The sequence below is a fragment of the Bombus fervidus genome, chromosome 2 (assembly GCF_041682495.2).
Source record: "Bombus fervidus isolate BK054 chromosome 2, iyBomFerv1, whole genome shotgun sequence".
Taxonomy (NCBI): domain Eukaryota; kingdom Metazoa; phylum Arthropoda; class Insecta; order Hymenoptera; family Apidae; genus Bombus; species Bombus fervidus.
In genome coordinates this window covers 19,781,055-19,806,905 of record NC_091518.1, presented here as the reverse complement: position 1 = coordinate 19,806,905, position 25,851 = coordinate 19,781,055, and the positions used below count along the sequence as shown (strand labels likewise).

The window sequence follows — 25,851 nt, the reverse complement described above, 5'->3', positions numbered from 1 at the left end:
AAATACATGGAAGGATACATAATACAAATCAAAGAACGAATCTTTGTCAATGTACGTACTTTACAAAAGTTCGTTCGATAATAATCAATGCTTGTTACTACCGTGACACGTCTATAAAATTTCTATGAAAGATGACCGATCAGCGATTTTGAATACTCTGATAGTTCTAACGTTAAAGATCAAACGGTGGAGTAATATGTAAAAATTGCATTGGTAAAATATTATTAAAAAACCTAGATGTATATAAAATAATAAATACCTTACAGAATTCTGATACATAAGTTGCAGATCTAAAAGGAAATAAATAATACAAAAAGAAGTTTCCATGATCTGAAAAAGAACAGTTTGTGGTTTCGATCGAGTAAATTCGATTGATAAAGAAGAATTGAAACTGAAATGTCGCGTTGTCGCAACGTTGGTCCTTAGTAGATTAACAGATAAAAGACCATAAGACGATATCTTAGGTCGTCCGAAAAGCTTTCTTTTATAAGGAAATAATGAAAATAACGTTTTATATTATTTTATCGAATTACGTATGATCCATTTTGTTGTATCAAAATAAAGATCACAACGTTCGACAGATTAGATTTCATGTTTGTATAAATATGCGTCGTTGTAAAAGAAAGACACTTTTCGGACAACCTAATAAGATGTAGCATAGACGTAGAATGTCGAATTTTAGAGGCACTCTATCTATAAATACGGTAACTATGCAAACTGCAATCGGGAGCAAGGCATCGATTAACAGTGAAAGGAAGGTCGCTCGAATTTCCACGATACCGCCGAACTGATCTGCGATAATTGAAGCCCGCGCAAAGCCTCGGTACCGCCCACTATTGTCGCATCAGTAAATTAACTTTATCACGCGTACGGTCATTTATTCCAGCGCGTATCTCGATCGAGCTACCTTTCACACCTCGGCAAAGATCACGACTACGTAGCAAAACGGCTAAAACGATATCGCTTCAGTCGGCGTTGAACGATCTTCACGAAATGATCGAACCAAACGTCTAATTACGGACTTCGATCTTCAACAATATTAAAATATCTTTTGTAAGAATAGCGTAAGTTTCCCTTACTTTTGTTTTTTCTCTCTTTTTTTTTTTTTTTTTCGTTAAAGCGGAGTATCTTCGATGGAATTCATTGATTCGAAACCGATTGATCGGCTGATCGAGCCCATATCTGCTGACCCGTTAAGTCAAACCCAGACGTTCTGCATTTTACGTGTCTAAGCTAACGTATAAGTTCCATCGTGCACGACTACGTTACACAAACCGTTACAATGTCTCTCCACTCGGAGGAAATCTCTGGGAAACGTAAGATAAGAGGGGAACGATAAATTACCCGCTATTGGAGAAACCTCGGATATTAAAAAGCTATTAAGCGTTGGATATTAAAGAGGTATCTGTTTTCTGTCTTTCTTTTTTGTATGCCTTTGAAAATAATTATTGGAAGAAAATGGAAGTACCGTACGGCAGAAATTTAATCGCCGGAATTAAAATTGAATTGAATTTCTTTCTCGTATTAATTAGGTTAGTATGTAAGAGCGTAATGTAACATTTAATGGATATCGTGAATTTTAAAAGGATTAAGAATACCAATGTCCTTTAACCTTCTTCTTTCGATATTATAAAAGTAGGAAAGAAAAATAGGACAATGTACGAGTACGCGTATGGATCACGTCATCGAACAAAGTATGGAGCAGAGAGAATATTTCATTGACAAACTCCGTTTTGCGCATCGACACTGAAATATAATTATCTCTTGCCGTTTCGCGTCATTGGCCATTTAAACGCGTTAGCCGCTTGTAAGCGTCAAAAGCATATTTTTCGTTTAACCGGGCAAGCGCGGTTGATCCACGAGAATCAGCCACCGCACGCTCGTTTCTTTGACACACAATTCTGTTTATCGTTATATACAGATGCGGTTGGCGGACTAAACAGTTGCTTGTTGATGCATAAAAATTCGAGCGTTTATAAGAGAAAAGGAGCAAAAAAAAAAAAAAAAGTAGAAACCGTGGGGGGAAAAGTAACAAAAAATAAACAACTCGAGCTACTCGGGACGCTCGTTCCACCGTGTACGAGGAAGAAAGAGATACGAAAGAAAAAAAGAAGTTGCTGTCCTAAATTTATAGTCGCATCGCTCTTTCATAATTAAAACGCAGTACGCGCGGAAAGTACGCGTACAGAGGGCTCTAAAATTCTTTTTTAAACTTCACCATAGCGGATGAAACTTTAATATCCTCAACGTGGCTTAAACATCAGACTTTGTACCCATTCCCCTTCTGTATCGTAACTCGCGGCACGTCAGTCATATTAAAAGTATTCGCCGGCCTGTGTTGTATACGCTGGTCTCGTGCCACCAGTTTCATACCGCCCCAGAACTACTTTACTGGTGTGCCGGTGGCGCAAGTTTTCTCAAAATCGTTATCCTCTTTATATTGCAGAACCGGCGGTGGCAGTATGCTGAATGACGTCAACATCTCCGCGATATTGGACTCGTTCTCCGTCAGTTACGATAAAAGAGTAAGGCCGAACTACGGAGGTGAGTAGAGGATACGACGTCTTTTTTTTTTCTCTCCTGCCTATCGATAGTCTGATCATTCGACCACTCTCTGTGGTAGCGTCGATATATCGTGCGCAAAACCGCAATCACTGGAACGACAACCGACGCGACTAACGCTGCCGCCAGACTAATTATCGTTGCCCCGACTAACGAACCTAACAACCATCCATAGAGAAATCAGGTTTTGCCTACGATGTTCGATTACTTTCGCATATACCTGCTTAATCGTCGCATTTCTGATAGTCGTTGCACGGACTGGGCGTACCGAGAGTTTGTTCCGCAGCGAACAAAGTATCGTCATTGAAAATTAATATATCACGCGTCTCTCTTACTATATAAAAAGAATGTTCGAAAGTTCGAACGAAAAGCTCGATGCTTTCAAGACGCGATGAATTACGAAACTTGCGCTTGGTTCGCTGCGAACATCGAACGAAGATTGCAACGTGTGCTTGGATCCAAATGGAATGAAATTCGCGATGAAAGTGGCTAGATAGCGGTGCTGAAACGTGGCTTTCATAACGAACCATACGAACGCGCAGATGTCGCGAAGGGAGAGGGGAAAAACGAGCGGCGAAAGAATAAAGTTAAAATCGATCAAGATCGAGAATCGGTCCTCGAAATAAGAGGAGCACGATTTTAACGATTGAAACGTGAGCGCGCGCGAACCAACCAACTCCGTGAAAACGCCGTGATAACGAACGAACACCGTCCGGAGACGTTGATCGGTACGTGACAGAGGGATAAAAGCACGACGATAACACGGAAGGGATAGAGAAACGCTCGGGGAAATATTTTTGACGCCGTTTACTCTTTCGTCGCGGACGATACAGAAAAGAATATTCCGGACAATGGGGAGCAACCTCTCGTGGGCGTGTACTTTGGCCGTGCGATGAAAAATCTCAGTTAGATACGAATACGGAAAGATGAAAAATTCCCCATTCGTGGTCCGCTTTCTCTACGTCAGTCATTTATTGACCCACTGATAAGCAATTTCGAGCAAGCTCTTTTTGATAAGCGTGATATTTCTCAGAGAGATTAATGATACATTTTATTCAAAAAGAATCGTAGGTGTATTTTATATATCGATGAATTAGAATTCGATCGAATCATCTCGTTTCCACGGAATTTTTATGGCTACGTACTTAGAATTATAAAATGGAATATTATCTGGAATGGTATCAAGAATTGATCATACGGTTATACATTAGTTTTATTCCATCCGTGAACAATGCTTCCGCCTTTCTAAATATCGAAATGATCGTACGAAGACTATCATTCCAAAATCTCACTTAAAAAATTACACACTAATATTCATGGTAATATTCATGCTTTTTTATCGTTTAAACATCTTTTAAGCAAACTTTATCATTTCAGTTTCACGTTAAAGCTTCTTCCCAAACATTAACTGTCTTTCCGTTTGTTAAAAACGAGCGAAATTACGATAGAAAATTCGAAAACAACAGGATCAAATTAATTAAGTAACGAAAAGATTAACAAGCGAAGAAAAATATGTCTCTATCGACTTGCCGTGAACGTAAATCGTTCTAGAAGAAAGTTACTCGGTTTGGTAAACCCATCGCCGGGACAGGGGATGCCAGCTGGCGTCCAAGAAACCGATAGGTGAAATTTGTTTACGTTGGAAGTGAATGGAATCGGTGGCGTTCGAGCCCCATAAACCGAATCCGCCGTTTTCAATTCCCGCGATAAAGTCGAATTTTCGGCCAGCTCCATAGAGGCAGGGCGGGGCTGGAGCGCTTCGATAAAACTTGGATCGATGCTGGGACGCGGCACGGGTTGCCACGGGTTACCGTTAACGGCATCTCTCTACTCCAGCCACGTTCCGCCACACAGTTCTTCACCTTCGATTACAATTTCAACATTCATTCCGTTAGTCGGCCGTCATCTCTCTGTCACTATATACCGCTGCGGTCCGTTCTCGAATTTCCGCTTCGGTCTCGCGATCCTCCTCGTGGTAATCCCGTCACCACGTGTCATACTCGAGAAATATGTGAAAAGTTTCCATACATATATAAACGAAGATGATTTATTACGCGATTCTATAGATAATTCATTAAATGCGAATCTTAGATTAGCCGAGTTGAGATTCTATTAGAATTCGGAATGAGGTATTAATCAGCGTTCGAGACAGTCGCTCAAGAATAGCTGATCGTTCTTCGATCGGTTAGATCGAAAATAAGAGAACTTCTTGTTAGATATTGAAGCGAATCGTGATTCGATCGGTATTCGGATCAGCCGAACAATTAACACTCGAGTTAGTTAGGCAATCGCTGGTCAACCGAAATCGCTTCAACCGAGAAGCAATTAGTTCCCACGTAGAATTAAAGCCTCTAGCAATTATTCACGGTTATCTCGGTTGATTTAGACGTTGTTTGCTAAACAAACCAGTAAAATATAGCTGTGTCCAACCGAGTTACTTTTCTTATATTTCGATAATAACGTAAGATATTTCAAACTTGACAATCGAATTTAAAAACTTCAGAAATACCTCGTTTGTTTTGTACGTTGCTTGTCAAACAGACTAACAAAACAGAGGCGAATCACGCAAATCACGTTCATGATGTTTCGAGAATATCGCAAACTATTTGGAAGCTGAGAATTGAATTTAGAGTCCGCGTCGTCGTACGAGGAAGAGACAAAGAAAAGAGGTCTTGGCGGCGAAATCGCGACTAACGAGATCGTCGGAGGGAATTCTGTCGGAAATTTTCGGTACGGTTTAACCCGCGAACGTGTCCAGAGCAGGGAAAAACAGTAAACAGCAACACGCTTTATTTATTCGCTACTACTTCGGAACGTGTGCATTCATTTTCATTCCTGGGCTGATCCTGTGCTGGGACAGTTCCAGGAGCGACTCCTGACGCTGGCCGCGAGCCACGGTGACCCACGGAGGCACGCCACAATTGCGGTTTCTTGCTCTTTTCTCGCGGGAGACAATGCCGGAGAATTGCAGACTCCGAAAAGTGTGCCGACCGCGCGAATTACTCCGTGAAACAGTTCCCTATCGGTTCTCTTGTTTTGCCTCGAGACGATCGATTTTCTTGGGCTACTTTTAGAACCGCGCACAGGCCCCCTTCGAGATCCCCGATTCTCCCGTTGAATATTCGACGAATGTATTCCCAGTAAATTACCCAGGGGAACAGGAAGAAGAGAAAGAAATATAAAAATGCGACAAACGTCGCGGATTGATCTGTGCGCGGAGTCAAATGGCAAACACGCGTTGTAAATAAGAGACCGATCGCGGAATTTCATTCGAGACTCGTCTCGTTCGCTTTTTCTCGTCGTGGCTCGCTTCGATATTTCGCGTCCGATAGAATGCATTACATTCGCGCGTTTCGAATTTATCGCTGCTCTGGCAAAAATGCCTATAAATCCCGAAGAGAATTTTCAATAGTCCCCTTATTTTTAGCGCGTTCGCCAAAGCCTGTGGTCGTCTCGAACCGTATCGGTTTCCCGCGGCCGAGCCGAGCCGAATCGTCGATCTCTACGCGGCTGGATGGAAGCGGCTCGAGCCTTCCAGACAGTCAGGATTTACTGGGTCCATGGAATACGAGGTTTTAACATTTAAAATTTAAATGGCTACGGCTTTTTCTCGGACATTACGGACGGGCAAACGGAATATCTTGCATCCAGCATGGAATAAATAGACATCACTGTGGCTGTTTTCGAGTAACCGGCCTTCGTTCGATATTCCCCGTAGCACGGTTAAATTTCCAGCATACGATTCTCTTTCGTTCCGGTCAAAGTTTACGTAAAAATGACAAAGCACGTGACGAGGAAACACGATGTGTGGATATATGTTTGCGTCTTTTTCTTTTTTCGTTCCTTTTGCTTGGCTTTCTCGAACGTCGCTACGAGGCTCGCGTATATTAGCGAGCAAACAATTCGATCGATGGGTGGCTACGTAATTCAATATAGTTCAAGGACTCTGGTGCAACGATGCGCCCTTGGGTGTTCGTTAAACCGCTGATCGATGGAGGGCGTAAAGATTCGTTGTTAGCTGTAACAATGTTGCGACGCGAGTATCTTCGACGAAACGGTGTATCGGCTGCGGGAATACTCGGTTTCAAAGAGACTTAATAAGGGTAGGATATTGAGACGTCGAGAGGCTGATACCGAATACTCACGATTTAGGGGCGATAACGAATACAGATAGGTAATAAGATAGGCTACGATAGGATATATACTGTCAAGGATAGCAATATCATACTCTAAAGTAAATTCTCTATTGTTTGAAAAAGGACCGACAGTGAAGAAACTCTTAAAGACGTAGGGAAAACTAGATCTCATTGTCAAGTGGAAACAATTTCGAAAATAAATCTTGAGACTCGCGTAGAAAAGGAAGAAATACATTTTTACGTTTAGACGAGATCTTTTACTAATATTTGCTAGATAAATTTGTTTGCTGCTAGAATAAAATTAAAGTAAAAAATGTATCCAGGGAATGGAAGAATTAATTTTTACGCTATCCTGGTAGCTATCATTTGTTGTTAGAGTAAAATTATTAGAAGAAATGCAAAGAAATTATCCTTTCTGTGAAGAAAATGTCGCGTATTCAAATATAATTGTAAAAGAGTTCCAGATAATAAAATAAAGCAAAGCATGTAGAACGGTGAGGTTGATATTTTTCGTTGGAAATTCGTTTCCACCGATGTCTGTCGTGTTTGCATTTTTTCCATCTGTCTCTTGTTTTTTTTTTTTTCTTTTTTTTTTAAACACGTTCTCATGGGCGATTGGCTTGGAAGGGTAAGCCATACCAACGCATTTCAATTAACCTGATACCACGTACGTTCGTTGCGTTTTGCAACGTGTACGCCGACCCGTCATTGTGAAATATGTGTCCCATATGGGACGTTCACTGGCTATAGGGTTTTAAAAACATCCCAGAAATGGAAATGAAGATATATCGAAGCAGCGCACGATGCCGCTGGCAGAGCCGTTGTTTACGAGTCAACTTTATCGCGAAAATGCCTGCCCTCGTGTTTCTCTCCCTTGGCCAACCTTCCCGACTCTTATTTTTCACTTCGTTCCCTCAAACTTTTCCAACAACCACCGTCTTCCACAGTTCTAATGAAATTCTTACGTCCTCTTCGTACAATCAGTCGATGCTCAGACTCCAACTTACACATCTGCGATAATACTCGAACAATTTCGTTCATTTCGATATTTGGATACTAAATATACGTATATATTAAATTATTACCTGCGCGTTAAACTGTCAAAGTTTGAATCGAATCTCGCGAATTTCTCCACAAAGTTTACCCCGTAAACTGTAACGTGGAACGAGAATGATATCGACAAACGCGTAGAAAGAATATTTAATGTTTTCGGAAAGTTTTAGCTGGGGCGATTTTTAGGCGTAAAGAGAGAAAGAATCGGTTAGATTGCTAAAAAAAAGAAAGATCTTATGTTTGTAAGAGGACAGGGCTAACAATCGAATCGTTCAATCAATAGGTTCTTTCTCTTTGAAAGCTACTATTCCGGCCATAAAAGACATGGAAATTCGATCAACGTTTCAGCACCGCGTCCAGAGTATCAACGAAGCTCTAAAGAGATAACCAAGCACACGTATCGAGAAACGATGATCCTGGTGGTCCTCTAATCGAGAGTAATTACCACTTTCAGCGATCCATCCGACGTAGCGATACCACTCAATACCCATGACATTCCACACTCACAGTAAAAAAAAATTATTCACGAAATGAAACGAAAAAAAAAAAAGAAAAAGCCAAAAAAAAAAAGTATACCATACATACATACGTATTTAGATACTGTAACGAGAATGATAAGAATAATAACTTAACGATCAGTGAACAAAAAAAAAAGCCATAGTCACCCCATCGTGTAACTTGTCCGCGGCCGGAAACGGTCGACTCAGTCTGACTAACCTTCGATTTCAGGTCCTCCTGTCGAGGTGGGCGTCACCATGTACGTCTTGAGTATCAGCTCGCTATCCGAAGTGAAAATGGTACTATACCTCTAGGTCTTACTCAGTCATTAACGCTGAAAATCGATTACTAATCATTTCGATCGTTCGATTAAAACATCCCCCACCCCATTTGCCCGAGCAACCACTTCTCTTTTTAGTGCCCGTGTATTTGAAACGACGATTGCCGTCAATCGTTACAGCCACGATCTTTCATGTACATATACCGACACACGATGCACAGATACACGAAACGAATAAACACACACGTATATGAATACGAACACACAGCCACACAATAAAAGGAATTGCTCTTTGAAACGTAACACGAAACATCGGACATACGAATGCACACTCGCAAACACTTACATTGGATGCATGCACGCGCACAGGAATGCATAGATTCTCCCTGAAACTCTCCGTCTTTCGTTTCCTTGTCGCTGGCATAACGTTCACCAAAAGGTTCGACCATACTCTCTGCTCGCATCTTTCTTTTACGTGTTCGTGGAACCTGGAAATACTTCGATGATTCGAAACGGCCCGGAATATTCCAGCGAATATCGAAAGACGAAGATCGAGCCGCGCTTCGAAGTTTTAAATACAATTTTCCGGATTGGTTCTCCGATTGGAAATCGCCCTATCGTGCAATAACGTCGTAGCCGTGATCGATCAAGCTGCGAGACGTGCAAGAGATAATCGATTAATTGCAGTCCGACCAGAGGAAATTCGTAGGTTTAATCTGGTTCTATCGCAGAGAGAAAAGGAGGAGTCGAGTCCCCGAGGTCTCGGATAGGGCGAACCATCCGTCGCCCATTCGTTCGCTCAACCGCTCGCTCGTTCGTACGTGTCGAAGGCCGATTGGCGCTCTGTCGATGAAATTAGTTCGGTTGCCGTGCACAGAACCGCATCGCCTCGAGCTGTGTGCTCCTTTGATCTACTCTACGTTTCGTGAGAACGCCTGGAACCGCCGCGACAATCGTGTAACACGATTACGATCAGACGATCGTTGTTCAAGCGCGTCTTCCAACCGGCTCGATGTCCAATTCCTTGACACGATGCATCGAAACGCCAATCGACGCTAAGAAATTCTAATTACAAACCTCGAGGTCGTTTTATTTAATTTACATCGGCACGAAAGTTCTCGTTTGTACGATATATAGAACGATAGGTGAATCGATGTCTACGAAAAAATTAAAATTAACTTTCCGCTTCCAAATAGGATTTTTTCTTGCATATTGTTTTATTAGGTTTTTCAACCAGAACCTGGCAGATAGTTGTTAAGCTTACGTTCGTCCTTTTTTTTTTTTTTAACCGTTATTTACTTTCCCGAACATTTTCTTTCCTTTTTTTTTTATTTTTTAATTCATTTGTTCCATACACCGAGACGCGTGTTGATTTTATCATACTGAGAAACTAAAATACATAACGGCAGAATTGTTGCGTTTTCCCCAGTTTGCAAACAATCGAGTATCATTCTCGTTCGTCCGGTTCGAATTGCAGTACCAGAGTAAACAAGGTACGATACAAATTTAACTAGCTTTTCATGTTTAAACAATCGAGCCATATTCTGATTTTTACGATTAATGCAAACAAGTACAACCCAAGCAGAATAATGTACGCGATAAATAGAATCAAGTAGCAGAGGTAAACGATTCGAACTACGCGACCATGGCTTACCACCGCAACTTCGTTAATGACGAGGCGAACCTAACCTTTCTTTATGGTCAAGAGGTGTGATCAGCTTGATACTGTGCATTAAGTCAGCCTGGTTACCATAGTAGCGACTCGTGTTAATGTTAGAATAATTGTGCGCGTGCATGGAACACACCGACACACGAAATACACGAAACACTCTCGTGGCAAGAAGTCACGAATAGAAACACGACAGAAACACCGAACCAAAAATGGACAAAGTACTATTTCGCGTGTGTGAAACGATGAAAGTGCTCGCAATCACCAAGTAGGCTACACTCAGAAAAAAAGAAAAGGATCGAATTCTAATCGTAGATAGAAGTCGGCTCGTGATACCTAGTAGTCTGGGCCCGTGAATCGTAGTCCGGTTGGATGGTTTGTATCTGTATTACACGCATAGTTTCTAGAAGGCACAGAACGTTCTATCTTTTTTTTTTTTTTCACTCTTCCTTCTCGTCGAATCTCTGGTGACCAATTTGTCAGTACTATACTGTTTTTTGCATACATATATACACATTCTAAACGGCCTGAATCGTTCTGATCTTACGTTTTTCCGAGTGTAGACCAAGTTATTACTCACTGTCTCCTGCTTGTTACTTTTTTAGCCTTTAAGCTGTCTGAAGCGTGGTCTGCTCTTGTAAGGAAATGACAAGAAAAAAAAAAAAAATACGAACGAACACTTTTGTTTCCTCTCTATGTAGAAGAATAGTATCTTGTTCAATTTTGGATATATATATATTATATATATATAAATATATTACATACGCACGAACCGTCCCGTTTAGACCATTTTTTAGACGCTAGCTGCTATGCCGCGGTTGCTAAGATGGGCTGCCCGCCTGCCACCACTTACAATTATTATTATTCTATATTTTATTCCACCCGATTAAACCCCTGTTGCCCCCTTTTGCCCCCCAGCCGCCGCCGCCGCCGCCCGCCCGCCCGCCCGCCCGCCCCCCTTCGAAAACCCCGCCCATCACCACCGTTCACCATCACACTTTCTACCTTCACCCCCTGTGTCTGACACCGCACGTATCACACGTTCGTTCTCAAACACGAAAGACCCCGATTTTTCCACGTCTCGAACGACGTCCACACGTCCGTCCGATAGCTGATTTGTCAAAGCAAAAAATAAATTAAGAGAAAAGGCAAAAAGAATAAGAAAGGAAAGAGACGCAAAGAGATAATATATAGCTATTACAATTACACGCGACTAAGATTCGTCGGGGATCGAAGATCGCAGTGACAATGACAGCGAATGTTTACGAGTATCGTTCGTTTCTTAGCTCGAGGGTGAAAGACGAGTAAAAGAGACAGCGAAAGGAAAGAGACGAACGATAGAGTTATAACTGGAAAATAGATAATTAGCGAACTTTGAAGGTCTGAAATGAGAAGGAATCGACATATCGCTCGGGGGGATGGACAGGTAAACGACAGGATTAAAACGATGGAGAAAAAGAGAAAGAATGACAACAACCGGAGATAAAAACAGTACCGGATACGTTCAAGATATACGAAGTAGAGACTCGCGTATAGCTGGCGCGATATAATTAGAGTGACTCGGTTAACAACACCGTAAAACAAGAAACGGAAAATGTATAAAAGGAAAGAGTAACGAGAATAAACCAAAAGAAAAAAAAAAAAAAAAAGAGAGAAGTGACAAAAGAGTATAAAAGGAAATGAAACAAAAGACGATAGTCGAGCAAGGTAAAGTCACCTTGCTTAACACGTGACTGTGATGGGTGTGTATATATATATATAATAAGAATTATATATATATAACGAGTCAAGTGTGTGTGAATAATTCTTCTAGCTTGGAAAACAACGTGGCCGACGAGTGCTGTTGATTTGGTTCCGTGCAGGGTGCGAGCTCTCTTCGACTTGTACGCTTGCATTGTACCCCTAATTCGCGATTTTTTCGCGCTAACGTTTGTCCTAGAGCAGTTGGTATTATCTTATCGATAGTCAAATATCGTTCGAATCTTTGCAAACAATATTCAACGACTATACTATTCTATTCTAAAAGAAATGCCTCTACTTTGAGCATTAAACGAATCTGTTCTATTCGCTTTTTCCATGTTCCGTGAATCAGGGGTAACACACGAACTTAACCGTTATCTACGTACAATGTACCTGTCACATGTACGGTAACTTAGAAACTAGCGGATAATCAGAGCGACCAAGGCCGGATGGTTTTGTTGATTGCAGGTCCACCAGTGGAGGTTGGCGTCACCATGTATGTCCTCAGCATCAGCTCCGTGTCCGAAGTGTTGATGGTACAGTTTGCATTCTCAAACTCATACAGAACTCACATCGACAGCCGTTCGTTCATTTCTTTCTGACCCTTCCTCTTCGTTCGTGCGTGTACCGACGCGTGTACCCCATTTTCTTTCACACTGTTCATGGAAAACTCGACTATTCACCGTGAGAGCGATCGCGGCGAATTGAATCGTCGCACACACGATACGATCCATCGATCGTTCCTCCACGCAAACGATCAATCGGGGTCGATCGATCGTATCGAGCCACGCGATACCAAACGCGTCGTCCGAACGAACCAGCTTTTCGAGCGCGTCGTTCATCCAACTATGCCGCTTGTTTCCGATTGTTTGTTTCACGATTATCCGATCCGCATGTGTGTACGTGTGTACAAACGTTCTCGCGCAAATATCAATACGCTCGCGTTCCACGTGAAATTCAACGAAAGAACAACACGAGACAACGCGAGACGGATTAATAAATATTCGTCCGTGAATATTCATCGTTCGTTAGCATTGTTCGAATCCGGTCGCGAAATCTTAGCGTTCACCGATTGGAACCGATGTGGCGTAAAGTTCGTCGTATAGAATGTGATCGGTCGCGGCGCATATACGCGTGTATCTATACGTCTCTGTTCTCGTACACAGAAGCCTAAACCGAAGTATTTCATACACGCATCGAAATCTCGAGGAATTCTCGACGGGTGACTGGAGAAACGTGCACCAAGAGACACATAGGCATCGCGGCTCGCGATATTTATGTTGGCAGCAAGGGGCATATTGGCACGTACACGTACACATTTGCATACAGATGCATATACTGTCTACCACTCACACGAAACAGAGACACACATAGAGAAAAGGAGAGATACATACGATGATACATACATACGTATAAAAACATACGTACACACACTCACACACCCTACACGGATGGCCTACTAACCTACGTTTTTATAGCTCGTCACAGCTGTTTGGTTGGCTGAACTGTTACAAGGGAACCTTGCTACGTTCCACAGTCTTCGCAAGATATATTCTTGTCTACTTCGTTTATGGTTTATGGTTGACTCGTTTAATTCGATTTGCGATGTTCTTGTTGCATGGCCCTACCCGCAGTGCTCGAATCAGCGACGAGAGCTCGATCAGCAACGAAAACCAGCCGCGAACAATGGGAACATATAGCACCCACGGACAAAAAAGTCAGAAAAATACGTTCCACTATACACGCCAATCTGCTCTAACGCTTTTTACGGTTCTCTCGCGCAATATCGTTTTCTACCAATTCGTTTTATCGCTTAGAAAGGATTTACGAATCGAAAGGTAAAAGCAAACGAACGATATACTGCAGGTTATCCGTTCGAGTGGCAAAAAATGTTGCGTCCAATAAACATCCGCGACGTTATCAAAATTTTCGCGAATTTTTCCTCGTCTCTAAGCCGAGAGTTTAAGTACGACTGCTCTGAGCGAGGTTGAAAAGCGAACGAATCGCGATTCGAGTACTGCAGGCCGCACATACGTTGAGGCACGCATATATACGCGTAGACTTACACGTATTTTTGCAATTTCTAGATGTATACGTATATAAGCGTGTATACAGCGTTACGTATGGTATATATATCTATATATATATTTTCTTTCTCAATATTTAAGATACGTACATAGCGTAATCATATAACGTATTGTGTATTGCGTATACTCCTGTAGTATTCAAAAGGTATCTGTTCCGGTGTCTGCAATCAGTTTCAAACTGGCACGAAACTGGATCCATTTCCGTCCGTCACAGTTTCAGGCTTCATACTTTTTTCCACCTTTATCGATCGATATCGAAACTTCAATTTGTGGATTATATTTTTTGTCGGTTTTGTTTAGTCGTGACTTATGGACAAATGACAAATACTACAGAAAAGCGAAGAATAAAGTTTTGCAAGTTGCGGACGATATAATCTGCCGGTTTGTCGAACGAACTCGTAAATCAAAAAGAGATCATCGACGCTCGATCGTGATCCAGAATGCGAGTTTGGAGCTGAATGTACGAGACTGGACCCCAGGTGTTGAGCCCTGTGCGGAAACCAAATCAAGTCGACACTGTCACCTGGGACGTGACTCGCGATTTTTATACCCGTTGGCGAGCCTCCACTGTATATTCCTTTTTGCCTGACCCTCTTTCCCCTTATCCGTCGGCTCTTCCGTTCTCAAGTCTTCCTTCGTACCAATTTAAGCAAGGAGTGCAGTCCATCGTCGGTGATCGTCTAATCGGAAACTTGTCCCCACTTCGGAAACTCGTCGAAGAACGACCCCAAAGTAGCCAATTTTCCTATCAATTTTCCCTCCTTTGTATTTCTCACTCGTTATAGGCGCATCAGTGAGAAATTTCGCGCCGAACGATGCTGCACGAAGGCTCCTTCTTTCCTCGCCCTTTACTCTCGTAGATTCTGGACATCGCGTTTGTCAGACGGACGTCTCGGATACCACGACGGAGACACGCAAAGAGGAGCGGAAATAGTGGCAAAAGAGAGAGTCCGTGAAACAATCGAACGAGAAAGACCATGTTCCTGAATTCCTGCTTCCTTCTGGCCAGCCGACGAACGCATAGAATATAAAAAAAAAAAAAAAAAAAAAAAAAAAAAAAAAAAAAAAAAAAAAAAAAAAAAAAAAAAAAAAAAAGAAATGAGTATATAGCTTGTGCAACGTTGCGACTACGAATCGAGACTATACGAAATAATGTGTCTATAGATATCTATACATATATATATATTTCACATATATATATTTATATTATATTATGGATATAATACGACACCTATATTGAGCTGTATCATTGTCAGTGTGTGCAGTACGCTTCTGGTAGCTATGAATCACTATGATGCCGTACACATTCTAATTATTATTAATATTCAAGTATGTGTGTGCGTGCGCTTGTACAATCATACACGTGCACATGTTAATATCCACGCAGGTGTATCGCATCGAGATTATGTGCACGCGTACACACAGACTGGCCACTCGTCGAGGCGCAGAAAGCACAATGTGAAATACACGTTGAGCCAACCAGTGTTCTCGTACGAGCCTCTCTTGCCTTCCATCATTCGTCGCACACACTCTGCTGTTGCGTTTTTCCTTCGTTCTCTTCTCTTTTCCGTTCTTTTTTTCGTCTCTTTTCTTTTTTCTTCAGTTTCGATTCGCTTGCAAGCTTCTGCTTTTGAAACTGCTTCTTTCTATGTATGTAACAGCTTCGTTACATAGCCGCTAGTTGTTTCGTACTCCTCGTTCTTGTCCTTCTTTTCTATCTCGATGTTCGTAGGCAAACGCTTACCTGCGCTACTTGCCTGCCCGCGAACTCTCTTCTCTTGCCAAGGAAAAGTTGCGAAGTGTCCTTAGAAACACTCGACAAAGCGCGACCGACGTTCTTTGCATCGTTACGATGCTACTCGAAGAACGTGATTCCGAATTATATACCACTGTGCCAGTCGAGAACGAAATATTTCTTGTAGACGTAACGCGATCGGACAGGATCACAACCAGGTCTTGAAGAATACGCGGAAGATACATTTCCCGCACAAATCGTTCGATAACTTTAGGAGGAACGGTTAAACGGTTCGAAGATTCGTAAAATCGATGGGTAACGAGCGTCAAAATGCATAATACGACAAATTAGACGTCCAGTGCGCATCACGACACGACTGCACTGCGCCTGGAGGAACGCCAAACGAAGCAAAGCTCGCTGCCATGACAACTTCCGCCCGAAGTGACATCAACACCACGTTACAACGGAGTTACTTTCGAGCCCACTTTAATTAAACTTGCATTCACGGATTCGCGTTCGCATCAGAAACTACTTATGACCACTAGGTAGACAATACCCAATTAATATAACAACCAGAAACTTTGCGCGCGTTCAATCGCCAAAGACGCAATATCATTTGATATTGAAGACTCGTTGAAAAGTAGACGATGCCAGATATCGAAACGTAGCATACGTTGTTGCGATCGAGCACCACTTCAAGGATCCACTTTCCACGGAAATGAAAAAACCTCGTGTATACAATTGCAAGAAGTTGTTTACATGTTAAACATTGCATAGATATTGTTCATTGAAAATTTTCTCGTATTTACATCACGGTTCGCTGTTCCGTAAGATAATCTAATATCGATACGTTGTTCTATCGCTTGGAAAGTTACGATTTATATTTAATATGTTATAAATGATGACGATGACTACGTGCTAAGCTTTAATTTTATATTCTATGCGTGCATAGTATTAGTTTAGAAAGTAAAAAAAAAAAAATTGATTTAGTTCGTTGACTCGGTAAGTAAGTAAATAAGTAGCAAAAAGTAGAGCTTCCATGCTCGATAAACAGGGTCGTTCGACTAATATCAAACGAAACAGTACGGTGAAATGGACTTCTCTATTTATTCCATTTTTATTATTTTCGTCTCCCAACTCCATCCTTGAAGCGGTATCCAAGCATCGCAATAGCATAAATCCGCACATTTATCCGGCATAAAACTTTCCGCGCTTGAAAACGTCACAAAAATATCGCGGCAACGTATACAGCGTCGATGACGGCGGTAAGCGTCGCCTCGGGTTGAAATCTTTCCAACATAGCTAGAGTGAGTGTCAGCCGTTATTGGAGCTGTAAAATGTCCAAGTTCGTTCCTAAAGTTTCCTGAATTTCCTCCTCCTCCTCCTCTCTCTCTCTCTCTCTCTCTCTCTCTTCCTCTATATATCTATCTATCTATCTCTCTATCTATCTATCTATCTTTCTATCTATCTACCTATCTGCCTATCTATCTATCCTCTATCTCTCTCTCTCACTCTCTCCTCTCTTCCAACAAAATTTCACACCTATAACGGTTGCGAAAATTTCAGTGCAACGTTTGTAATAGTCGTAAACTTCTCGATAAAGTGTACAACGGGACAAGAGAACGCGAACCTACGAATTTATGGCGACAATTGTTATTTTATCGGTTGCACGATCCCGCAATTTTTTTCCTCTTCCTCTGTCAGTGAACTCGTATCCTAAATCAAAACTTTCCCGACAATTTTTTCGTGCACGCATAAAAGTCATTTTCACATCCTCACGAACGAATCAATTACGAAATAAAGTAGAAAGGTGTCTACACACGTGCATCGCACGCGTATAAACGCGTCGAGCGAAATAACGGAAACATCGCCTCGAACAAACTGGACTACATAATCGGAACACCGTGTTTATGCAACATGCGATTATGATCTCACGTGCAAGGTGTACGGCGCAAACGCACGTGAAAGATGTTTCATTCCACGCTCAATTGTGTACGGCATTTTTGGTGCGCTTCGCCAACTGACGATTTAACGAAGGAAAATTTTCGATACGAAAATAATTCAACATAAGTATTGATACACTGATCCAGAAGTTGATCAGAATTTCCTTATATCCGTTACGAGTAAGAATCTAATCGATCTCAAGGATATATCATATTTCGAAGATGATCGTTATATTGGACAGAGTGTTGAAACAAAATGATATAATTAATCAAATTTCACACTAAAGTTCCAACAACTTTCAGATCCTGCTGCATATCGTTGCTACTGTTATCAAGTTCGAAGTTCGATTAGACATAAGTATTTATAATTAGACTTAAGATTCTCTCTTCGCAAGTACGGTATAGGCAATGCATGTTGCTTCGATAGCGTTTCGTAGCATGCTTGCACGTACTAGTAGTGTTGCCCAAGTAATAATAGTCTATATATGGAATACATATAATCACCATATACACGGTCCATGCACCTTACCGCTTTCGCGTGTACACACGAATTACCCTCGCGTCGTGGAACTCCCCAACTGAGATCGACCACGTCGACGGAGATCGGATGCGAGTGAACCGTATACCGAGCGATACAGCTCGGCTTCAACCTGTATAATTTCCATTTCTATAGAATTATCTTATCGTCGAAACTTCGAAATAAGTGTCGAAATTTCAGGAACAAAGTACGACATGTAACCAGTAATTGACTGTTCACGCTCAAAGATCTCGAATTATTAAAAATAACCTGGTATACAGTGGCGAATAAAAGAAAGTTTACAAAATAAGAAATATAAAAAGACACCGTAGTTTGTGTGTGTGTGTGTGTACAAAATGGGTTTGTATTTAACGAGAGCAACGTATAAATATAATACGTGGTGAAAGACGTTTAGTATAAAGTTTGTTAAAATTCATAGTGCCAATTTAAAATTTTCCTTTGTCCGCCACTGTATTTAAGTCGTTAAAATTAAAAACAAAAGCTTTCTGTTTTTGGCAGCTTCGCGTTTCTCGCGTTTTAAGAATCTCGGAATATTTGATTTCTAAAAATCTTTAATACTTCGAAATTCTAAAATTACTGGAAGACTTTTAACTTACTAAACGGGATGCAAATGTGATTTATAGCACGATCGATATACGCCTTACTTGTCTTTAATAAGTGAACTTTTAATAGCGTCTTCGTTAAATGGTGAAACTTTAACCGTGTTTAAATGTGTTCCCTTGTAATTACATCTCAATAATAATAGACTAATCGAGAAACTTTGATCTCGAATAATAAATCTAGCCATCGGAATCGGCTGATTACGCTCCAACTATTCGCACGGCCACTTAAACTTTCTTCTTGGAACAAATTACTCGCCTCGTAAGTGGAAATATACGACGAATAGCAGCACGCTACAACGTTTGATGAATTCATGATGAACTCGCGCGAGATCACTTCTTTTTTTTCCCCTCCACTTTGCCCGATGAATCGAACCAAGTAATCAAAGTTTAACGGAAGAACCTTGAATATTTCAAGACGCGTAACTCCTTTCCGTGAGAATCTATTCCTAGTCCCCTTAAATTACAGTATTTACGTTGGACGGCCGTCTATTAAAACGGCGCTACCTTTAAATATTAAATCTATTCACTCTGCGAACCGCTTCACATAAAATCGCGCCCATTCAATCGCGCCCCGATTTCTTCGTCATGCGTAAAATTTTTGATTGAGCGTTTCACGATCTTCCGTTCACTTGAACTCGAATAACCAACCCGTGAAATCATTTGTTGCGAGTGAAAATCGTTCAATTTTATGCGATGTTTTAACCGCTCTCTGGATTCGATGCATTTGTACAAAAATTGTATATAAATATACGTTGGTTAATACCATCGACAAATATAACATCAACTATCGAATACGAAACTATAGCTTCGTGATAGAGAGAAAATAAAAATAATTTCATCTCGATTCCAAAATTAAAACGTACGACGTTAAAAATTTTCGCGGGACAACTTGCGACAAGTTTCGCGAAAGACTGGTGTCTTGGCTTGCCTTAGCTGCCAGCGTGAGATCAGAACAGAACACCGAAGGAGAGTCTCGATAAGGTTACGCGAGTGTTCAAGTAGGCGATTTAGCGCGTTACGATAACCACGACACGTGGTAACCAATACAGAGAAGTCGTCAGCAACAATCGACGAGAGTTTCCAGCTACCTGTCGACGTTCGCGATCTCAGTTCTGCGTTTCCTCTCCCATCGATCGATCGCTCGAGCCCCTGTCTCCTACAATCGCGCCGCTTCACGTTTTCGTTTCTCCGTGTTACGTCTCGCTGTTTCCCCTAACCGTTTGAACCCTCCGTCAATTTCGCGTACAACCGTATCTCTCTTACTTTCCGTTTGTCTTTCTCGCGATGTCTCCATCCCCGTGGAAAGACGCTGAATCTTCCTTCCCTCACAAACTGCCCCGCCTCGCAAACAAACAAAGAGAATACGATACACGCGAGAAAAACGAGGAATAACGTGTAAGATAATCGCGTTCTCTCGTCAAATAGAACGACGAATATTTCTTTTCGCGATACGTTCATAGATATTCGCGTAGACGCGTTTTAATGACAATACGAACAGGGCTCTCGTATTCATCGACAGATAAACCGCATGTTTCGAACGTGCAACGTATCAAATAAATCAGAGAATTTAATCGATGCAAATCTATTTATTCGTATAAAGGGGGATGAGAGGCGCGTCAGATAGAAGGCTCCGCGTTATCCCGTCGCGATATCGGTTTGCATTCGCTCTCTTCCTCACGTATCCGGCGAAACTATGTTATTTTTAACGAAGGCATTGTCGCGTAAATGCTGTTAGTCTGTACGAACGTGTCACGTTGCATTGTTCGTACCCGATGCTTCGGCGTCCATTGTAATTCCCAGACGATCGTGTCGATCGAAAATACGATTCTCGCGGCGTTTTACGATCCGAAATTCGACCACGGAATTACTTACTTTTACGTTCTTCCATGCTCGTTCTCGCGTGTCGTATCGCACCACGATTATTTACGACTCTAATGAAAGCACTCGCGCGTGTGTGTGTGTCTCATGCCAGGACTTCACGCTGGATTTTTACTTCCGGCAATTCTGGACGGACCCGCGGCTGGCGTTCAAGAAACGAGCGGGCGTCGAGACGCTCAGCGTCGGCTCGGAGTTCATCAAGAACATTTGGGTACCCGACACGTTCTTCGTCAACGAGAAGCAGTCGTACTTTCACATCGCTACCACCAGCAACGAGTTCATTCGTATTCATCATTCGGGAAGCATTACACGTAGTATACGGTGAGTGACAACGATTATTTCATTTCTAATTATAAAATAAGAATATTCTCATCTATAAGTTGCTATTATAGAAAAGAAGCAAGGATAAATATTTTATCCTTTGCAATTCCTTGGTGCCTATACTGAAACGTTAATCCGTTCACGATTAAAGTTGTACATTGTATCTCAGTAAACTATTTATTTTCGGCAAAACTAATCGCAAGTTTTAGGTTGTTACGTCTTCTTCATTTTTTCTTTGAAAAGACCTGATTCTACTATTAATAATTGAAGCCACATCGACCGACTCCATAAAATGAGAGATAGAAGAATGCAATGATTTTACAAATACTGTTCCTTAAATGTATCTTAGACGTATTCGTGTCACCTGTTTGTAACGAAGGTAGGAAATTATTTGTTTCTTAAGAATCGAATATTAATCGCGTGCTTCTGTAACGAAATTAATTAATTAACAAGAAGTAGATCGGTTTGGCTTCTAAGAGGATCAATTAAGAGAATGCAATTTTTTTCACAGGCTGCAAAAAAATTCTGTCTTAAAAGGGTTAACGACGTAAAAATTTGTTTTGATATATATCCAAAAAATTGGAAGAAAGTTCACCTGCAACTTTACCTTTCTCAAAACGAAATTTTTGGTCTCAAAAACTTCACTCCAAAAGTATGTTGAAATTGCTATATCGCACGTAAAATTCTCAGTGTGCAAAGGATCAAGTCTGCTAAAAAGGCGATTTCGATTAATACCAGCTTTAATTTGTAATTAAAATCGTTGAAAAGTATCCTCGACAAAGTATCTTCCAATTTCTCCGAACACAAGACGCAGCAGTATTTCGTAGCACGACGTCGGCAAAAGTCGGCGAACCCCTAAACGAAGAAGACTTTCCGAGTAATGGAATATATTTTCTAGCGTGAGGAGGAGCGCGCGATAAAACTGCCACGTTCAGACGCGATTTTAACCCCGTTTCGATACCCCGTACCATTCAAGAACCGTCTAAACACCGGAGAAAGCAGTCGTACCAACGACGACAAATTTTCTTCCGAGGATCGGTCGTCATCGTTTCCATTCCCTTCTTCCTTCGACACTACGTCGTATTATCCCCCATATCCATTCCCCTCTAAAACAACGCCAAGTGTTCTGGTATTAACGGCGCTGCTATATTCACGCGATCCATGCATACCTAACTTTCCCGTGCGCACCCTTTCGTTGCTTTATATTACATTGCCTTCCGGATCTAGAAACTCAAGGCCGACTGAACGTAGGCAGAAAAGCGAAAACACCAAGAGAAATTGATCGGAACGGATATCGATGTGTATATTTGGACATAGATTCTCTATGGTCGAACGAATATTATAACGATAACCGTTGCTTGAAATTGGCAATAGTACGAGAGATTTGTACAAATTTCTTCTAGCGGACTTGAAGTTGGTCCTCTAGCAACGATATCGATGTACGAATTTTTAATGTTGGACAAACGTTTGATCGTAATTTTCGTTTATCACGTTCCATAGATTGAGAGTAATGTTTGCGTTTGTTACAGTTTAACGATCACGGCATCGTGTCCAATGAATCTGCAATACTTTCCGATGGACCGGCAACTCTGCCATATCGAGATCGAGAGCTGTAAGTACGCACGTGCGCGTGTATAAATGCATACATAACTGAACCGAAGTGACGATCTCAGAAAAGTTCGACACCCTCGCCTCTGTCCACTGTCACACAGACACGCTACATACTTTACATGGAAACATACGATTCGAATTTATCATCGGAGCATTAACAGTGTCGATCTTGCGAACGGCAATCGACGTTACCAGTATATTTAAAATATCGTTCTGAATGCTTAATATCTAAATTTCGCTTGCTAATTTCCACTCGTTATATACTCGGTTTCGATTAAAGTTAAAAACATTTTATCGCGATGAAGTTGAAGTTAAAAGACGTTTCGAATCGGACGAAGGAAGTCGATTGCCGTTGATTAAACGCGACTCAACTGTACATCGCTTTCAAACCCTTTTTCAGATAAGCTCAGAAAGACGCTTCTGTCGTGTTACATTTGCGTCAAACGTAACAGGAAAAAGAACAGATTATGAAAAAAAACGAAACCTAAGGGAACCTCGTATGTTCTACTTTTACACGCTCATACGAAATCTCGTTACCCGACACCTTACAGCCCACCCCCTTCAACGCGACCTCCCCCGCTCTCTCTCTATCTCTCTCTCTCTCTCTTTCTTTCCTCTTCCCACCTTTTCCCCGAATCCATGATAATCTCTTCTCTTCCTTTTTCTACTCTGTCTTCTCCTCTCTAGCTATCTATCTATCTGTCTGTCTGTCTGTCCATCACTCGCCACTTTACACGCTCACTAACACGAATCAGTCACACGATCCGCGGCATCGTCGTGGATCACTTTCATTCACTCGGTCCACTCACTCACTCGCTCACTCACCCGCTCTCGCTCACTCTTATTGGGTTTTCTATACCATTCACGATGACTGTTTTACCTACGTGACATCGTGAACTTGCCGAGGCAGACGCGTGCTTTCGTTTGAAAATTCCAATCATGGGCGAATCGAACAAAAGAGAAAAAAAAAGAAAAGAAAAGGAAAAAGAAAAAAACCAACGTAAAGAAACCTTACACCGAAGGGGATGATGTTTCAGAATTTAATAGTCGATCGAATCGCTCGATGGATATCCTCGAGAAAACTTTTATCCGAAAATTTGTCTTAACGCGTTCAACGGGGCACATAAGGAGGGAGTCCCTGGTGAAAATCAATTTTTCTATAACGCGTATCCATTTATCGAAGCATCGTTCGCGAGAAACTATAAAATTCCGATGATCGTACGTACGTTCGCGTCTTGCACGTTGAATGCGTTACATAAGATTGGACGTAATTAACTGCCTTTTGAACGAATCAGGATCCTGGAATAGTTGCAAGGTTCGCCTATTTCGATCGTTTCGAGTCGAATCACGCGTGTGGCTCGGCAACGAGGCACAGTGTGCGAACAACAAGAGCACCTTGACGAGAAGCGTGTCCGCAATAGCCGAGACGGCCGTCTCGATCGGGTCGCTCGCTGTATACGCAATCAACCCTGACGTTGACTTCAGCACGAAAACGAGTCGACGACACACGGCTCGATTAGACGTGCCGCTACGTTTAGGCTGCTAATAGTGTTACGAGAACGCATAGAGAACGAAAGGTCTCGCAAAGCGAGAAACAAGCTAACGCCCCTGGTAACACACCAGTGTACGGTGGCACGTACGGGAAAGCTAACCCAACCACCTTGCGTGGGTGTAGATGTGCGGCTACGAATTCCTCTTTGTGTGTATGTATAAACGCGCGAATGGCCTGTGTGCGTGTGCGTATTATCACGAGCTCGCGCCGATTATCACTGCTGCAAATTGCACGCGATTATTGGGTGTGTGAAACCGAAAGAGGATGCCCGGATGCTCACCCTCTCTCTCTCTATCTATCTATCTATCTATCTATCTATCTCTCTCTCTCTCTTTCCTCTATTCGATCGAAGGGTTTCTTTCAATCATTTTATTAGCAAATCAATTCGAACGAACGATTTTTTCTCGTTCCTCTTCGATCGAAGCATCGTATCTCGTTCGAGAGAGGGCTAGCTCGCGGTGAAAAACGATTAATTAGTCTTCGAAAATCGGTGATCGTCGAAAAGCGGGCAAACCGCCGCCTCGTTAGAAATATTTATCGTAAACAAGTTATTAACTCGTTAACGATAATCGGTCCAGCAGTCTGATCATTTAGCAGCCATTAAATCATTGCCCCTGTATCAATAAGTTCGGTAATTGTACCGTATAATCCAGTAGCCAGCTATTCGCCTCAGTTCTCGATAACGATACAATATGTATTATCGATGGTCGGATAAGCAAATAAATGATAAAACGAACGCACCTGGTAACCAACCAGCTAAATTACAACGATCGTTTCGCGTAACGATTCAAGCCGAGGATTGTATAAGGGTTGAAACGAGGAGAAACAAAGAAAAAAAAAAAAAAAAAAGAAACAAAAAGGAGTCGTGAAACGCATCCGGTGCCTTTGATTATACCAGAAGTCTAGCGGAGATTGGTAATCTATACGGGGACAATGGAAAAAGTTTCGGCCTAACTCGTTCCGGCTAAGAGATCTATATTAAAACTCAGTCGTTTGCAGGATACGACGAAAGGCCGCCGGAAGTCGGACGCTCGAGATATCAAAGTAACTTGACCAAGTTCGTTGATTAGTTTCGCGGAGTAGAAAGCCGGATCGTGCCGTCGTCCTTAATTGCTCCAGCTTCGTCCCCGGCGAAATTATTACTGTCGTTAGAAGTATTTCTGTTCCGATCTGTCGCGGCCCATGCGCCATTCCCACCTACCGCCCATTCCACTTCCTCACGAAATGGTAATTAATAACGATTAATATCAAGGCTGATACTACTTACGTAAATGGACGAAGCATCAGTCGTCGATGCCAGCCAGCTCGAAACATTCGGCAAACATTCCACTTCCTGGAAAACGATATAAAAGCGCGCTCTTAGTAATACCGTAATGGAGGAAATGCGTGCAAACGCAACGCGAATAGATTCCAATCTAACTATAAACGACGAGTAATTACAGAAAATTGTTCGATGACTTTCAACGCTACTCGTTTCCAGAATATTTCCATCGGTCGCTAATGTTCTCGCGTAATTTATTTTAATTAATACAACTTTATTCGTCCGACCAAATCCACGTTTTAATTCGGTCTAATTAAAACAATGCTCGCTTAATTATCGATCGAAATGTACTCTCCGTTACCCCGAAAATTCAGAATCGTCGTTA

At 41.8% G+C, this 25,851-nt stretch overlaps 1 protein-coding gene and 1 long non-coding RNA gene across 18 annotated transcripts in view; one reads left to right on the top strand and one right to left on the bottom strand.

Annotated features, from left to right (window-relative positions):
- Positions 1–25,851, bottom strand: part of LOC139994931 (uncharacterized) — a 224,570-nt gene that overhangs the window by 171,915 nt on the left and 26,804 nt on the right. For all 8 annotated transcript variants that reach the window (XR_011801820.1, XR_011801807.1, XR_011801810.1 and 5 more), the window contains one exon: positions 25,473–25,538. This is a non-coding gene — a long non-coding RNA (uncharacterized lncRNA). The remainder of the gene's footprint in view (positions 1–25,472; positions 25,539–25,851) is intronic.
- Positions 1–25,851, top strand: part of Rdl (Resistant to dieldrin) — a 91,837-nt gene that overhangs the window by 48,032 nt on the left and 17,954 nt on the right. For 5 of the 10 annotated variants that reach the window (XM_072017952.1, XM_072017927.1, XM_072017886.1 and 2 more), the window contains exons 2-5: positions 2,447–2,544; positions 12,407–12,474; positions 20,816–21,042; positions 22,572–22,654. In XM_072017952.1, the coding sequence (XP_071874053.1) occupies positions 2,447–2,544; positions 12,407–12,474; positions 20,816–21,042; positions 22,572–22,654 (476 nt within the window). Of the gene's footprint in view, positions 1–2,446; positions 2,545–8,480; positions 8,549–12,406; positions 12,475–20,815; positions 21,043–22,571; positions 22,655–25,851 lie in introns of all 10 variants that reach the window. The other 5 variants (XM_072017943.1, XM_072017917.1, XM_072017877.1 and 2 more) reach the window with 1 other exon arrangement.